The sequence below is a fragment of the Meles meles genome, chromosome 10, assembly GCF_922984935.1.
Source record: "Meles meles chromosome 10, mMelMel3.1 paternal haplotype, whole genome shotgun sequence".
Taxonomy (NCBI): Eukaryota; Metazoa; Chordata; class Mammalia; order Carnivora; family Mustelidae; genus Meles; species Meles meles.
This window is the reverse complement of record NC_060075.1, coordinates 67,472,992-67,491,066: the sequence shown is the minus strand read 5'-3', so window position 1 is coordinate 67,491,066 and position 18,075 is coordinate 67,472,992. Positions and strand designations below refer to the sequence as shown.

At 36.9% G+C, this 18,075-nt stretch overlaps 1 protein-coding gene across 1 annotated transcript in view; it reads right to left on the bottom strand.

Annotated features, from left to right (window-relative positions):
- The window catches only part of COL28A1 (collagen type XXVIII alpha 1 chain), a 159,873-nt gene that overhangs the window by 90,920 nt on the left and 50,878 nt on the right, over positions 1-18,075 (bottom strand). Inside the window, exons 14-18 of the mRNA XM_046020788.1 lie at positions 16,703-16,771; positions 14,244-14,312; positions 10,610-10,678; positions 6,722-6,790; positions 5,319-5,387 (exon numbers count right to left, since the gene is read on the bottom strand). Coding sequence (XP_045876744.1) covers positions 5,319-5,387; positions 6,722-6,790; positions 10,610-10,678; positions 14,244-14,312; positions 16,703-16,771 — 345 coding nt within the window. The remainder of the gene's footprint in view (positions 1-5,318; positions 5,388-6,721; positions 6,791-10,609; positions 10,679-14,243; positions 14,313-16,702; positions 16,772-18,075) is intronic.

The following is an 18,075-nucleotide window of genomic DNA, read 5'->3' as shown; positions in this document are numbered from 1 at the left end:
AAAAACAAAATGAAAACAGCCATCAACCCAGAATTCCATACCCAATGAAAATACAGACAAAATAAAGAGTGTTTTGGAAACGAATTTGGCAATTTCTTGAAAAGCTAAATAGATACCTACCATATGACCCAGCCATTTCACTTCTAGGCACTTACCCCCCAAAATGAAAACTTATGTCCATACAAAGACATGTACATAATTATTCAAAATAGCTTTATAATATCCCAAAGCTGGAAACACCCAAATTTCCCTCAACATAGAAATGGATGAACAGGGGCGCCTGGGTGGCTCAGTGGGTTAAGCCGCTGCCTTCGGCTCAGGTCATGATCTCAGGGTCCTGGGATCGAGCCCCGCATCGGGCTCTCTGCTCGGCAGGGAGCCTGCTTCCCTCTCTCTCTCTCTCTCTCTGCCTGCCTCTCTATTTACTTGTGATCTCTCTCTGTCAAATAAATAAATAAAATATTTAAAAAAAAAAAAAAAGAAATGGATGAACAAATGTTCCTATAGTGGAATACTATTCAGCAATAAAAAGAACATTAACAAAGAAGCTATTCCTAAATGTTAAACATGGGCCTCAAAGTAATTTTGCTGAGTAAAAGAGAAGACAGGAGAAAAAAAGATTATTTGGCATATTATTCCATTCACATAAAATTCTAGGAAATACAAATGAATCTATAACGACATAAAGCAGACCAATAGTTACCAGAGATTGCAAAGCAGATCAATAGAAGTTAGGGAGAGATGGAAGGATGGTATTACAAAGGGACACATAATAATTTGCTGTGGGGGAGATGATGGATACTTTAATGATTTGGTTTTGGTTTTTCAAGAACATATATACACATATATGTTTTATCAAAGTGTACACTTTAGCCATGTGCTTTTATTGTATGTCAATCACATAATAAATAAAATTATTTAAAATGGATACAAAAATCCTGAATAAAAGATTAGTCGATTAAGTTGCTATCATAAAAAAGTTATATATCATGATCAGTTGGGTTTATCTCAAGAATGCCAGGAAGGTTCAACAACTAAAAATTCTGGAAATGTAATATGCCATTATGAACAGGTTAGAAGAGAAACATAAAACAATTATCTTAGTGGAGCAGAATCAGATAAAATCCAATACTCATTTATAATTAATAAGAAACTTTTGGTCCAATTGAAACAGTAGGTAATTATCTTAACCTAATAGAGGTTGTCTAGCAAAAACCTACAGCAAATGTTACACTTAAAAGTGAAATTTTAGGAGCACCTGGGTGGCTCATTTGGTTAAGCATCTGCCTTCAGCTCAGGTCATGATCTTGGGGTCCTGGGATCGAGCACCACTTCAGGCTCCCTGCTCAGCGGACAATCTACTTGTCCCTGCCCCTCCTCTCTGAATGTGCTCTCTCTCTCACTCTCTCAAGTAAATAAATAAAATATTTTTTTTTAAAAAGTGAAATTTCAGAAACACTTCCTTTGAAGTCACTTCTTTCAAGCGTTGCCCTGGAGATCCTAGCACTGTAAAATTTTTAAAAACAAATAAGAAAAAGAACTAAAAAAAGAACAGTTTTTTATTTTCATACAATACAACTATGTACACAGGGAATAAAAAAGCTAGACTTTACAAACAATTATAAATAATAAGACATATTATCAGCTACCTGAATATAAAAATCAATATACCAAAACAAAGCAAAACCCCACCATGAACAAAATACTTCCCCTAACAGACCTGCAATAGCTAATTAAAAGACGTAGAAAAAGAAGCAACTGACAATTGCAAAAAATTTCTCCAATTTAACTGAAAAACTAGAAGATCTTTGTGGATAAAATGATAAATATTTTCCTGAAAAATTGGTTTTATGCTGTGGTTTGAAAGACTCAATATTTAATCTAAAGATTCAATGCAATCCCAAGAGTATATCCCAATAGGATATTCCATCAGATTTGACAAGTCAATCGTAAAAGCAGTATGTTAGAATCAGTAGTAACCAGGAAAGAAATTGAAAGTATCTTTCCCTATTGATGATAAAACTTATTACAAATTATCATAATCAAGACAGAGAAATCATAGCACTGAAAGACAAGAATAGAAAATGGAGCCAAATAGAGAGCTCAGGCATGGATCCTCACACATGGAGAAGCTTGACCTACAACAGTGTGGCAAAGATGGACTATTCAGTAACCCGCGCAGGGACACCTGGTTGTCCATCTGGGTAAAAAAAGGTTGCTATGTTATACCAAATGCAAAAAAGAAATGCTAAGTGGACTAAAGACCTAAACATTAAAAAGCAAAAACCCCAAATTTTAAGAAGAAAATACATGAGCATCTTTATGACTTTGGAGCCAAGAAATGTTTCTAAATAATATTTTAAATTATAAAAAGTAAAAAAAGTAAAAGTGATAAAATAAATAATAAAAAGTATTTTATAAAAGTATTTTTATATATTTATATATATATATAAATATATATATATAAATATATATATAATATATATAAATATATATATATTTATATATTTATATATTTATATATATATTATATAAAAGTATTTTATAAAAATAAAAAAAATAAATAATAAAAAAAAATAAAAAAAATAATAAAAAAAAATAAAAAGTAAAAAAAGTAAAAAAAGGTTGCTATGTTATACCAAATGCAAAAAAGAAATGCTAAGTGGACTAAAGACCTAAACATTAAAAAGCAAAAACCCCAAATTTTAAGAAGAAAATACATGAGCATCTTTATGACTTTGGAGCCAAGAAATGTTTCTAAATAATATTTTAAAAGCTCAGACCATAATGGGACAGAAATACATCAGAACTTATAACTTTTGTATAGTAAAAGGTACCCTAAGTAAAAAAGATAAGCCATAGCCCAGGAGATATCTGCAACCCAAGTAACAAAGGATTAATACCCAGATATAGAAAGAACTTTTATAAGAAAGGAACACCAAACCTCAAAAAAATGAATATTGGGGCATGTGGGTGGCTCAGTGGGTTAAGCCTCCACCTTCTGCTCAGGTCATGATCCCAGGATCCTGGGATTGAGCCCCACTTCAGGCTCTCTACTCAGCAGGGAGCCTGCTTCCCCCTCTCTCTCTGCCTGTCTCTCTGCCTACTGTGATCTCGCTCTCTGTTTCAAATAAATAAATATAATCTTTTTAAAAAATGAATATTTACAGGAATTTGCAAAAGAGAAAAGCTAAAAGTCTATTAAGCATCCAAAAACTGTTCAGTTACCAGGAAATAGAAATTAAAATAATGAGATGTATTGTACATGCTGCATGTTGGCAAGAAGGTTGAGAAAGGAACATTTTCACATAGTGTTAGAAGGAGGATGGATGGGCAGAACCATTTTACCTATTGCCCACTTTGGACAGGATTTTCATGGTATCAAAATTGGAAACTTGCCCATACCCTATGATCTTCCAATTCTATTTGTAGCATCTATCACCAACTAGTGAGAGAAACTTGTAGTCTGACTTACACAAAAGGAAACTCATAGAATGTTTATGGCAGCATTGTTGGCAAAGGCAAAAAATGGGAAGCAATTTAAACATCCATCGATAGGAAACTGGATAAATTTTAAATGACTTATTTTTATACAATAGACTACCATAGAGCAATGAAAATGAATGAATTAAAGATATGTGAAGGGCACATGGGTGGCTCAGTTGGTTAAGCAACTGCCTTCAGCTCAAGTCATGATCCTAGAGTCCCAGGATCAAGTCCCGCATCAGGCTCCCTGCTCAGTGGGGAGTCTGCTTCTCCCTCTGACCCTCTCCTTTCTCATACTCTCTCTCCCTCTCTCACTTTCTCTCTCAAATAAATAAATAAAATCTTTTAAAAAAAGGTATATGAAAACAAGACATGAGGCTGAATATAAATATAAGGCAGAATGATGCATTATGTAAAGCTCAAGAACACACAAAAGCTATATGTAGCTTATGGATAAAAACATACATGGGAAAATTATAAAAACTTCAAAAGAATGATAAATACCCAAGTCATGGTAATAATTATGTCTGGTGAGGGAGCGCAGGGTCATGGGAGAGAGGAGCAGAGGCAGAGCCTCTAGCTATATCTGTAATGCTTCTTAGAAAAATAGCTAGAATGCACATGGCAAAATGTCAACATTTTATAGAGCTGGCTTGTGGAATACATGGGGGTCTTTGTATTTTCCTCTATGCTGTTGAGTATGTTTGAAATATTTCGTTTTCTAAAGTCAGAGAAGCTTACAATTGCACATCTAGTTAATGGCAAAACTGGGATTTAGGATTAGGTAGTCTAACTGCTGAGCCTTACTATCTTATGTTGTTTCTCTGAAATCGGCACACATGTGACCACATATGTGTGTGTGTACACTGCATATATGTACGATGACGTATATGTCATAGCTAGCATATTGCATGGCACATGAAAACCAATAGTGGCAGCTATTATTACTATTTATATTAGTGTTTGTCATTTATATTAGCACATTTGTAATTATGTATTTATGCACATGCAACATGTCTATTCTTCATTAACAGCCACACCTGTTAAAAGACACAGGTGAAAATAATCCTACTAATGTATTTTACTTACCTCAGTATATCTGAAATGATGTCATTTCAGTATGTAACCAATCTGCAAATGTACTCGGGATGTAGTTCACCTTCTTTGTGTCGAGCTCTGTAATCAAGTGTGTGTTTCACGCTAACCACGCATCTCACTTCACCCTTGTCACGTTCCCGGCATTCAATAACCACAAGTGGCTGGTGGCTCCAATGTTGGGCACTGCATTTCTTGAGTGATTAGTAAGACGGAAAGTATTGCAGGAAACATGCCAGTTGAGGTGAGGCGGAAAAGCAAAGTCAACAGCATGCTGAGATAGAAAATCACTGCATCGTGGGAATGGGGGAGACATACTTTAGGTTTAGGGAACAACTTTCTGAGTAGGTAGCTTTTGAGCGGAGACCTGTAACGTGAGCCCACCGCAAAACAAGACAAGGGAAGCACTGTTTGCTGAAATTCTACTGTGCTAGGTGCTCTGTTTTATAATATGCAGACAAGAATGTTCTTAAAGAATTGCTCTCTGCCAAAAGAGGGCCTTTGATACTAATAAATATAGGATAAAATCCAGTAGCAGTCCTCAAAATAAACTAAGATTTTTGGTTCTTCTTAAACAATAAGAGTTACACAGAGCATCAAACCCTTTTCTGAATAAATATTCTTCTCTGATGAAATAACAGATGACACATGCATGACCTGTATTAAATTTGGATACCAATGAAACTTTACATAATATAACATAAGTTATCTGTTTCTGATCGGTATCATCAGCTCACCTTTGGGCCTTGTACTCCAACTCCCACTGGTCCTCTAGGACCTGTAGCTCCTGTCTGGCCTACTTCTCCCTAGTGAGGAAAGAGTATTTAAAGAGTATGTCATTATAGCAGCAAAATAAAAATAACACATTCCTGCCTTAAGAGCTAAGCACTCTCTTGTATCAACAAAATAAGACAAAACCAAGCTTTATGTGCTCAATTCATATATATGTGTTCAAATATATACATAATAGATAGATGTTAATTATCGATATTAATACTCATGATATATAGTAATATAAAACATGTAAACCTATTTTAATGTATACTATTTCAGTATATGTTTGTCTATAATTCAAATATATGTATTTGCCTAACATCTTTTCAGGTGGATGGAGTTTTACCAAATTTGGAATAGATAATGGTCTGGCTTAAAATACAAGCTAGGTAGAGGCACCTGGGTGGCTCAGTCAGTTAAGAGTCTGCCTTCAACTCATGATCCCATGATCTCAGGGTCCTGGGATCGAGCCCCATGTCAGGATCCTTGTTCAGTGGGAAGACTGTTTCTCCCTCTCTCTCTGCCCCTCCCCCAACCTGTGCTTTCTCCCCCCACTTCACTCTTTCTCTCTCTCTCAAATAAATAAATAAAATCTAAAAAGTTATATATAGGCTAGGTAGCATACTCAAAAGGTGTAGGGCACCTGGAAGATAGGCAGTTATATCCCACAACAACTGAAATTGACACATGAGAAGCCAGAATGACTGCAAATCAAGAGCACTGTCATAAGCAGAGAGAAAAACCTGAGCTTCCAATGATGAGCCCAATGCAAAAACCTCAAGGACAGTAACTTTCTGCTGCTGAGCTGCTTCTTACATGGCTATCCCTAAGGAGTATGCTGGAAGGTGACTACTGTCAGAGCAATATTGATTTAACATGGTTAGTGATCATTTGAAGCAGCATTAAGGACAGTTTGTTAAATAAGAAGGGCCATGCCTCTCCCTAAGGGATAAATAACAGTGTTAATTTAGGACATAAAATGATTCCCACATTCAGAGAAGATTTTTCTTTATTTCTGACTCCATCTCTTTAATTAAATGTGTCAGGAGGTGTGCCTACTGTGGGACTGTTGGTGAGAATGGATTAGCCAGCCCACAGGTAGCTTCTACTGCGAGAAGAGGATCTCTTGAAACAAAGTAATAAAGAAAACAATAAATTAAGATTTTCTAAATAAATGCTTCTAAAAGTATAAAGAGTATATACCACATTAACTAAACCACCAGAAATATTAGTACCATTTGCATTTAGTAGAAATTTGATTTTTAAGTTCATTTCATCTGCTGCTTTCCCAATGCACTAGCTACTGACCAGGAAATAGCAACTAGACTGTAGATATATTAAACTCTACTCCCATTCAGAAATTTACCTTGGAACCAGGCGAACCTTGTCCTGGAGGTCCTTGTGGACCAGGTGGACCCATAGGACCCTGGATTCCCTTTAAAATAAAATGTTTAGAAAATAGCATTAGTGAAATTAAGAAATTTGGATAAAAGTGGTTTCAGACCCTTTAAAGTGAAAATGGAGTTCACATCCCAACGTACATTAGTCATACTCGGTATTTGTTGAGTGGCATAGCAGAGGCTGCTAGTGGAACCATAATATGCATTCTCCCCTTCTTCCGTAGTAAGAGAATTTAGCGCACCTGCGTGGCTGCCTAGAATAATGACCATGTTTCCCAGTTCCTGGTGCAGCTAGGCGTTGCCAAATAGACTGGATTCGGGCCAGTGGGATACAAATGGAAGTGATGTGTGCAATTGCTGATTCATGATAAAGGAAGATGCATGTCTTCCCCTCCCCTATTCCCCTTCTCCAGTGGCTAAAGTGAAGATGCAATGGCTATTCAGGATCATGTGGGTGAGGAAAACACCCTGAGAAGGACAGACACCCAAGAATGAAGACGGAACCTCTGAAGACCCTGTTCACCATGCCAGCTTGGAGTCCCAAATCAGACAAAATTCCTTCTCGTTAACCTATGTCACACTTTCAGTCCCATGCAGGCAAACCTATAGTCTAGCTGTCTCAATCACAATATATCAGGATATTAAATCAAAGGTTTGATCTTAGGCTTTAAGAAGCAATAGTCTGTAGACACCGAACTGAAGAATGTCCAAACACCAGATTCCCACATTGTGGGTATAAAAAGGGGAAGGAGATAGCATTAATAAGTTCTTCTTTGGAGAAGGTAATCTTATGAAGTGTTTTCTTTGAAGAAAGTGGGAGGGGTTTGGGTTGCTTCTCTCTTAACTGCATTCTAGAAAGAGCTTCAGTGAAACCACTTGTTGGCTTTATTTCTGCCTTGGTAACACAAGGGACCTGTATCTGACTCGCATCTGCGAAAGCTAAAATGGATGGTGATGGCCAAGAGAGGGCTGGGGTTGGATCAGCCCATCTATCCAAGGTTGGTCAGGGCAAAGGCCATGCAAGTTTTTTTCTGTGGACTAGATATACTCTAGGTGAGAGACAGGGTTGGCCTGGAACCGTTTGGAATCCTGTCCGAGAGGACCTGGAGGAGCAGGGGAATTCCAATAGAGAGAATCGGTATAGAATAGACCACCAGAAAAACAGAGGCTGATGGGGAGAAACGGCTGGAGGAAGAGAGTCCATCATCCATGTCCCAAGAGTGGCAGTCACAGGAGCAATGCAGGAACCCCACAAGGAAACTCACTGTCAAACGTCTGTCAACACTAGAGGATCCAAAGCCATGTGACAACAGATAAGCCAAGAAAGAACCTCTGTGGCCTCCCCCTCTACTCTCATCCTTGATTCAGCCTGACAGGGATGAGAAGCACATTCCTTCCCATGGACCGCAGGTTCTCCCTATAGGTCATACCAGATAAATGAAGATGTAAAGGAAAGTTAATATATTGATTAGATAATTTTTATTATACAATTGAAACGTGAGTTACAACTTAGAGGTGACACTCTAGCTTTTTATTTCCTAAAAGTGATAGGAAAGGTTTGTAACTCATTGGTATTTTCTTCCTGCAGGAAGAAAAAGAAAAAAACTTTCCCCACTGAAAGAATATTTAAAGAGTTGATGAGGAAAGACTAAAATTTTGTTTTGCTCACACCCCACAAGCCATGATTGTGTACATAATGGTGACAGATACGTGATTATTTTATTACAAGTGGTATCCCCTTTCTTCCAGCTGGAAGATACAACTGTTTGTTTAGTTTTTAATTATAAATATCATTTTCTCTGGTTAATGAAGATGAAGCAGTCTAAATAGTTTACTAAAGCTAAGGTTATTATGAGAAGGAATCATAATGTTATTAGAAAAAATCTTTTACAATCATCTGTAAGTAACATGATACACAACAAGGAACCAAAAAAATTCAGAGATCCATGCATATATGTTTCACACATGTAAATGTGGTTATTTGTATTTTCACTCCAATTTATAACAGAGTTGAAGTGGTCAAGCCTCCAAACATTTCATGAAAATCTGCAGGCCCTTGGGGCATATTAACAACATGTTCCTGAAAACAGGAGCTCCCCCAAAACAGATGAGTGGGGGAAATCATTTCTGTAAGAGAATTAGGAAGATCTAATAGCAACAGTAATTCAATGGGTAAACATGTCAAATTAAGGATAAGAAGAAAAAGGAATAACTATATAAACAGAGGTTACATTTAAGTAGGAATTAAATCATTTGTCTTAAAAGGGCAAACAAATTCCTTTCTTGTTCAGTGTAGTTTAGAAATGATGCATTCTATTCAATCTCCTATCCAGCAGGGGTCAGCTCCATATGGTCACGTCTACCTTAAAAATTATTTTCTCCTGGAAATTTGGAGAGAAAGAGGTAAGAAAACAAAAGAAGTCAAAGAGATTTTTTTTTTTTTTAAAGCTGAAGAACAGCAACCCCCACCAAGAACCAGCGTTAAAGGCAACAGGAAGTTGCAGGTGGGAGGTCCAGAATTTGCAGGCCATCTGGAAAGATTTGGCTTTCTTTGAACCTCATTTTCAGCCCTATAGTGGTGACTCAGCACCAGGACCACAAGACCCAGGACTGTCCAGCCACTTCCAGGATCAGAAAGTAAGCCTGGCTGAAACCAGCAAGCAAACTGCAAAGTCTGATACTGCCTGGTGCTATACTCAAATCACAATCCTTGCATAATCAAAATATCCAGCTCTTAATTATTATCTAAACAGTTATATACAGACTTATCTTGGCTTTTCCTGCATCTTAATCCTCCTAATGTATTACCACTAGGATCTCTATCAAGAGAAAGGCAATAGAAAAAGGAGAAATATCCAACTTTGCTGTTGCTTGGATTAACAACAACAACACTAATTAATTTCAAGATGGTTAGAAATAAACTCAGAGTTAATGTCAACAATGAGACTTGGAATTATCTCTCTCTCTCTCTCTCTCTCTCTTTTATCTTCTTTTCCCACTGCCCTAGATAAAGGAAGCACTATTCATTCTCTAGGCAACAGAATAATTCACACCTTAATCATAAATCTTAGTCTACTATCTTTATCTACTGTCTACTTTCTATGTAGGAGGACAGTCAGCATAAATTTGGATTTGTTCATCACTTCGATATAACGAGATTCTGTAGGTAGATAGTACTGTTACATTACCTTTATATTATTTAGATCTAACAAAATTGCCCTTTTCCAAAAGTTATGATCAGAAGATTTTGAAAGCAGTTGGAGCCATGAGTGTAGAGATATCCTCAGAGAGCTTTCCTTCTTTCTGACCAAGAGAGGCCAATTGTGGTTGATAAACCTTATCTCTGATTTGCTTCCGTTCAGTAACAGTGCCCTTTAAGTTCAATAGTTACCTCTGATTCTGGTCCTTGTTTTAAGTTTAATACTTTTTTTAGATTGGTCCATGGCTAGGGGGTGGGAAATACTACTCCCTGCCATTGGAAGAGAGTGAGATTTAATCATTCGCCAAGCCTTAAGGGGAAAAGACACAAACCAACAGATACATAAACCACTGCTCCTAAGGAAACCTAAAAATATAAAATCACTCTCAAACTCTTATCCTATTAATTAGGCATGAATGTTAAAAGTCAGGGCCCCAAGAAACACACATTTTATTTTTTTAATCTTTGGAAGTTCTAAAAAATAAAACCTCACAGAATCATCTTTTCTTTCCCTACATTCACTTTTGGTTGTATTTCCCATTGCACTTTGACTATCAAATATACTCATAGGTGTCTGCAGGACTGGCTTTCAGTGAACACCAGGACTGGGTCAGAGTGCTCTGTACCGAATGGAAAGAGAGAAAGCTCTGATTACCTGTTCCCCTTGACTTCCGATTCCAGGGATGCCCATTGGCCCCTGGGGTCCCACAGGTCCCAAATCCCCCTGTATAGAAAATAAATCAGAATTATAACAATAAACCTCGTTCTTCCATATTTTGCTAATCTTGAATTATGCTGAATTAAAATCTATCTATACCATAAAAGGGTTCAACATAAAAAGTTAGAAAGCTCTATTTCTTTACAGTTTGTAGTTCAAGTTTGCCAAAAGAGTGAATGATATTTTCACTGTGTAGTCTTAATTGGTGAATATTTGGACCAGTTTATATTTATCAATCATTTTTCTCACAAGAACCAAAAATTCCCAAATGGTTGTTATAATGACACAAACACTTCCTGTTAGGATTATAGTAGAAATATTTAAAAGTCTAATATTCATAGGGTCCAAGAAAGTCAGGATTTGGAGAGAGAAATGTGATGTGTGACTATTTTCTGAAGACCTTTTCCCCTCCACATCTTGCTAAAATACAGTTTAAAAATTAAGAAATTATCTAAGGTAAATGCAACAGAATTAAAGAATCTCACCTTTTCGTTCCATGTAAATTTGGGAAACAAAGTGAGAGTTATCGGTATAAAGAACACTATCATTCATTCATTCTTTGTGTTTTTCAACAAATAATTACGAGTGCCCATTATGTGCCAGGAAATCTTCCAAATGCTGGGGAAACAACAGTGACCTAAACAGCCAAAAATCTCTCTTCTCGCAGAGCTTACATTTTAATAGGAAAAAATCAGAAGATAGTAAACAAGATAAATAGATAAAATAAGTATTATGTTGAATAAGGATAAGTGCTAAGGAGAACAATAAACCAGGGGAAGTGGAGAAAGCTAGTTTTGCATAAATAAGCTGGACAGGGATGGCCTCCCTGAGGAGAGGGAAAGAACCAGGTAGAATCACAGAGGAAAAGCACTTTAAGCAGATCTAACATTCAGTGCGAGAACGACACCTAGCACATCTCAGAACAGCAAAGAGACAAAGAGATGCGTGTTTTAATTTTTATATTTTGAAGAAATTTTCATGCCCAACATGGGGTTTGAACTCACAGCCCTGCGATTAAGAGTCATGTGGTCTACCAACTGAGCTAACCAAGCATCCCAGACATTTAAATGTCGGTTGTATTTAGGCTCCTTCAGGATCCATGGACTTGTTCTTAAACAGCTGGACAGTAAACATTTTATTCTTGAGGGCCATACTAAGGTCTCTATCATAAGTCATGAACGCTGCTTTGGTCTAGCAAAAGCAACCACAGACAATTTCTAAATGCACAGATGTGCCTGCATTCTAAAAACACTATTTTGGGGGCCCCTGGGTGGCTCAGCGGGTTAAGCCTCTGCCTTCGGCTCAGGTCATGATCCCAGGGTTCTGGGATCAAGCCCCACGTCTGGCTTTCTGCTCAGCGGGGAGACTGCTCCCTTCCCTCCCTCCTCTGCCTGCCTCTCTGCCTACTTGTGATCTCTGTCAAATAAATAACAAAATCTTTAAAAAAATAAATAAATAATAAAAACACTATTTCTAAGATTAACAGCCAGCCCCATGGTTTGCCAATGCCTGGGCTAAATAAATGTTTTTATGAACACAACCATATCATTAGATCATACTTCACATAATATTAGAGGAGCCTGGGCGGCTCAGTCTGTTAAGCATCCGAGTCTTAATCTCAACTCGTGTCTTGATCTCAGGATCGTGAGTTTAAGCCCTGAATTGTGCTCTCCACTTAGCATGGAACCTGGGGAAAAGAGAGTGGGAGAGAGAGAAAGAAAGAAGGAAAGAAAGAAAGAAAGGAAGAGAGAGAGAGAGAAAGAAAAAAAAGAGAGAAAGAGAGAGAGAGAAAGGAAGGAAGGAAGGAAGGAAAGAAGGAAGGAACGAACGAACGAGCAAGCAAACTGATCCCATCATTAAGACATGCCCTGAAATATGCTTCTTAGTGTTTTACTTTGTGTCAACCCCCAGTCTAAATAAATATCTTAGAAGGAAATATGTGTCAATCCCCAGTCTAAATAAATATCTTAGAAGGAAAAATGTACTGGACTCAAGTTCTAGTTCAGAGCTGGATTATTCTGATTCAGAATTGGATTGTATGTCACATGGCAGGCCCTGTGCTAAGTTTTTCATGCTTTATCTCGCTCAGTCCTCACAAGAACCCTCTGAAAGTAGGCATCCCTGTCTTCCAGATGAGGTTAAGTACCTTATATCACACGACCATTAGATGACAAGGGCAAGATTCAAGTGCACTCTCTCTGACTCCAGAACCCACTCATAACCACTATTCTGCAAATATTCAATGCACACATAAGAAGGATCCTCTTTTGTGCATTATTATATACATTTAATATCTGTATCAAAGCCGCTTCTTTGTGTTTTACTAATTACATATTTTGAGAGCCCTTATCTTATCACTTGAAGTATACCAAAGTGCTTAAATCCAATATTATATAGAAAAGAATAGGAAAGGAAGAGAGAGGGAAGGGTAAGGATTTGGTGAGGGAGTAGCAAATGAAAGCCTTGTGATTACTATGTGATAATGTCCGATATTTCAATGTATTTTCTTTGCATAAGCTCCAGGTGTAAAAACTAAAACGCCATGACAATAACACTTGAAAAAGTTAATTGACTAAACTCATAAAACTATAGATCTGTTGGACTCAGTCCTCACTGCTCCAAAGGAAGAAAGAAATTCTTATGTATTTTTAGGGTATTTCTGAGCTGGAGCTGTACTGTTTGAATCAAGAACTACATTACTACTAAAATTTGTATAATTCATTATTTACCAGTATTTCTGCTATTTAAATATAGACATCTAAGAGAGACAGCTTCCAGTAAATAAAAGAAAAAAAGTAGTTCAAAATCGATATACAACACCTATAATCATGAATATAAATCATTATTCTAATATAATATAATGTGATGATATGCTTAGAGATTAACATATAAATGACTCCAAATGGATAGGAGGTCTAACAGCATCCAATCCAAACTCAACCCCTACCTTCTTAGACATGTCCCCAAATCACCTAACAAAAGCCCAAATCCTATTAAAAAAAAATCTTTCATCTTCTTACTGGGTAGTGATGGGTTCCCCATAGCATGTGGTCTCCCTCACAGCAATGAATCTATAAATCTAACTTTGTTCAACTATAGGTGGATCCCTTTTGGTGCTTGTTAGAGGGCATCAGTGCTAGCTTTCTTGAATAAGTCCTCCTATTTCAGTCCCATTTTAAGGTAATATCTTTTGAGCAAATATCTAAGGATGGACATACACGTTCTGTAATGGGGTCAAGCCAATACATTTTAAAAAACTACTTTCTTTACTAAGAAGAGGTCTGTTTTGCTATTGTTCGACTTTAAAGCTGCTTAGCTGAAGATAGTTTTACTGGAAGTCAAAAACCCAAATAAGTGAGACATTACTGTAAGTAAACATGAAGGAATATTTTCGATCATAATTCATCCTACATAATAATATACCTTGCATATACTTGATTTATAATTAACTGGATACCTTTGTGATATGGTCATTGGTCTGAATACAGTCCATAAATGTAAATTCATAAAGAACAATGGACATAAATAATTTTATTGGCATCTTTCCTATTGTATACTCTATATGCGGTACCTTGTCCCCTTTGATTGACAGGCCTTGTAATCCTTGTGGGCCAATTGGTCCTTCAGAGCCTTTTTCACCCTGAAAGCGTGTGGGAGAAATATGAGTATATTAATAAAAGTCAGGATTTAAAAAAATAGCTGAAGCATCAAAAGCATCCAAATTCACTGCTCATTACAAATGGATAATTCTAGCTGACCCAAACATTTGTAACTTGTAAAAAATATCTAGTTTTAATACTCCTAGACAGGAAAGCATCTGTCCAAACAGAATACATACATAGCATCACTAAAATTGGAAAAGAGCTCCATTCCTGAGAGAAATATCTGGAAATGGGGGACCTAACTAATCATATTGTAAAACAAACTGAATAATCCTCCATTTCCCTAATTCCCTAGATTCATCACAGAATGAAAACTTTCTCTCATATTAGCATATGAACTAATACTTGCTAATACTGAGTTACTCAATGTTTTATATCATACTTTGTAAATGTTCTTTGAAAATTTGGTTTTAAAACAATTCATAGAAAATCTTCTAGGATGTTCCCTTAAGTCACACGACCTAGGTGAATAGCTCTGGTTGTAATGTAATCTCAATGAAGTCATGACATTTTGTGCATTTGTGTGAAAAATAAACCATATAATTAATTAGGAATAGCAGTCATTTCATGAGTTTATTTAAACCTAGAGTAAAATCAGAGAACACTTGCAAGAAACCTAGGAAAATGGAAAATATACCTTTAAGTACCTCTTTATTCATAACTTATTCACTTCAGCTCTACATCGTTGGAAAGTAACCTCAAATAGCACATAGAGAAAATGCCCATTGACCCTTCCGGAATGGGGAATGAAGTATTGTGACTAATGGGTTCTTCTGATAATTACCACAGAGTATAATCACATAAGTCGACCCTAAAGTAACACTGAATATAATGGATTCTTTCTGTGACAAGATGCAGGACGGTGCAGTGCTGTGGGTTATTATGAGGGAGACTGTGTCATTATGATGCACAGTTGAACCTGTCACCAAGACTCGCCCTCAGTCTGCTTCTTAGTCTTTCACTTATTCACTTCTCATTTACTTATTTATGTTAAAAATCCTCACAGGTTATAAAGAGAAATAACCTTGGCTATTTGAATTTCCCAGGTTGTTTTGACTACACATAAACAAAAATTTATTATATGACACACACACACACACAAAAAAAAAAAACCCTCAAGAAATTATGTATTAAAAAACTTACTGAAATGTAGCACTAACTGCTGCCCTGTCTTCTGATAGTGATACTCTAGTTAGGTCAGGGCATTTATACTGTCCCCTTTATCCTACAGATTATTCCCTTTGATGATGACAAATTAAAGTTATTCAGTTAACAAGGGCCTCTTTTAAACTCCAAGCCCGTAGTCATTCACAGCTTAGTATAAATTAGGTTTTAACTAATTGATCTCCCTGTAATCGAGATTCAGGTTTCTCACAGAATCCATATTCTATATGGATCATGGCTGAAGAGGATAAGAATGAGATGATAATTTAGAGCATGAGGATGGTGGGAGAAGGCCAGATCTTAGTGACCTGACCAAACGGCTGAAGTAGAAGTTCTTAGACACTTAGAAAACAGCATGTGCCTCTCAGGGCAGTGTGTGTGTTCACATGCATGTGTGTTTGGGAGAAAGAATTTAGAAAAGAAGGGAAAAGGACCGCAAAATGTATTCTTGCTTACTCTGAAATGTTGTTGATGCTGCCCAAAGTGTCTTGGAAAATCACTTCCTGTGTGGTCTTTGGTAGATGTGGGGAACCAGCCTAGACCATAGGTCAGCAAAGTACAACCCTGACAGATACCACACTGCTCACATGGCCTAAAATATTTATCATCTGGCCCTTTACAGAACAAGTTTGCCAACCTGGTCCAGAGGAACTTGAATGCCCAGAATTATACATGGGAAGTAGGAGAAACATTTAAATCCTCAATTGCTGGGTAAAAGGTATGTTTCTCACAGCATTTTGCCCATTATGATAACAACGTAATTCCTGTTCTGTCCTCCCACCTGTATTTCTTTCTTATTATACTAATGACAATATGATTACAAACTGGTTTATTAGTTTCTTATCTGTGTTTCACAAAACAAAGCGGTGAAGAAACTTCTGGCATTGTTATGCTCCATAACTTCTCTTCTGGACATGAAGACACTACTTATCACTATGGTTTAAGGACTACAAAATAAGAGAGCTTTCTCCTTTCGTACACCATAATTATATGAGGTGAAAGTCTGCCAAATAGTTATTTATAACTGAAAATTTCACTATAGTTTCATATTAAGGGAAATATACATATTCCTTTATTTAATGGGGTGAAGATGGTCAAGAAAATACTTACTTGTGATAATTGGCTAGGACACATTTTTTTAAAGTTGGAAATCATGACCATGCAAGGCAAAGCATTTTTTTCATAGTACAGAAGGTATTGTTACCTTTGGCCCTGGAAATCCTTCTCCTGGTAAGCCCCTCTCTCCTGGTGTTCCCTCAGGACCACGAGGACCCTGTGTAGAAGAGGGAATGAGGAGCAGGAAAAGAGAGAGAAAGAGAGAATGGGGGGGGGGGGGGGTGTGAGAGAAGGGAGAAGGAAGGGAGAGAGAAGTGGTTATATTTTGGTTCACACTGGATGTGGTGATATAGTCCTACTTAAGTTATTAGTGGGAATCCTTCTAGTAAACTCCACACTGATTAGTAGAATCATAGAGTGGTGGAGAATAATATTCCCGTTGCATAGCTCATCCCACTTAATTAGCACAAGATGTTCTATTCCGGTGTCCTCAAATTAGAGGAAAATGGGAATTAAGTGATGCTTCAGAATAAGGATTAGGAGATAAATCCTCTGAGGAAAGTCTAAAAATCTAAGGCTGTGTGGTCTGGACAAGGATGCAGGGTGATTAAATAATTGAAAAGTATCAGGGGAGCTCTGTGAAGAAATCAGTGCACAGCTGCTTGAAAGCACTGAATTCTGTTTACACATCTTTAATTTCTATCCTGATACATTTGTATTCAAACTTGAATTCTTTCAAGGACTGCTGGACTCCGCTGGAGGTTTATGTGCAAATGGTAATCTTGATAGCATCATTCGGGGGCAGCACGGTTTTCGATCTCAGTGATTCAAATTAAGACGTTCAGGTAACTTGCTCAGAAGGGCACTCAGGAAGGTGACAGCTTCCCACAGAAGGAAAGAAAAAAAAAGTCTTGGGCTTTGAAGTGGACAGACAGGAAACATACTAGTTGAAAAATAAAAGACAACAGCAAGATATTCAATTGAAGTAGGAATTTTAAAAAGGCTACAAATTATCGCTCTCTTTATTCTTGGCCAGAAGGTCACAAAGCAAAATAAATAAATAAATAAATAAACAAACTAACAAGAATCTTAGCAGCACAAACTGGAGCTTTTCCTCTGAGGGATCTAAAAAGATATTTAGGGTTTGCTTGGCAGGGAAGTGAACCTAAGATGATATAAAGTCTACTGAGTTGCCCAGAAACGCCAAAGCCAGCACACAGCAGACACTATAAACGATCTGAGGCTCAATATGCAATAATCCAGGGTAATCTGAGAGGTGATTTCTCAGGAAGGCTTGTAGCAGATGTAGGATGCAACATTTGTTAATCAGTGACTGATCATAGTTTTAGATCTGTAAACAAGAAAGCTAATTGTATCCCATGTTAATTTTTTTGCCTTTCCCTAAATATTATATATTTTAAAGACAGTCTTCTTTAGTATTTATACATTACCCATTTCATAAAAACTTTAATTAAAGGAAAAAGCTGACATTTAATTCCATTTAAATTGCTATGCTGATGG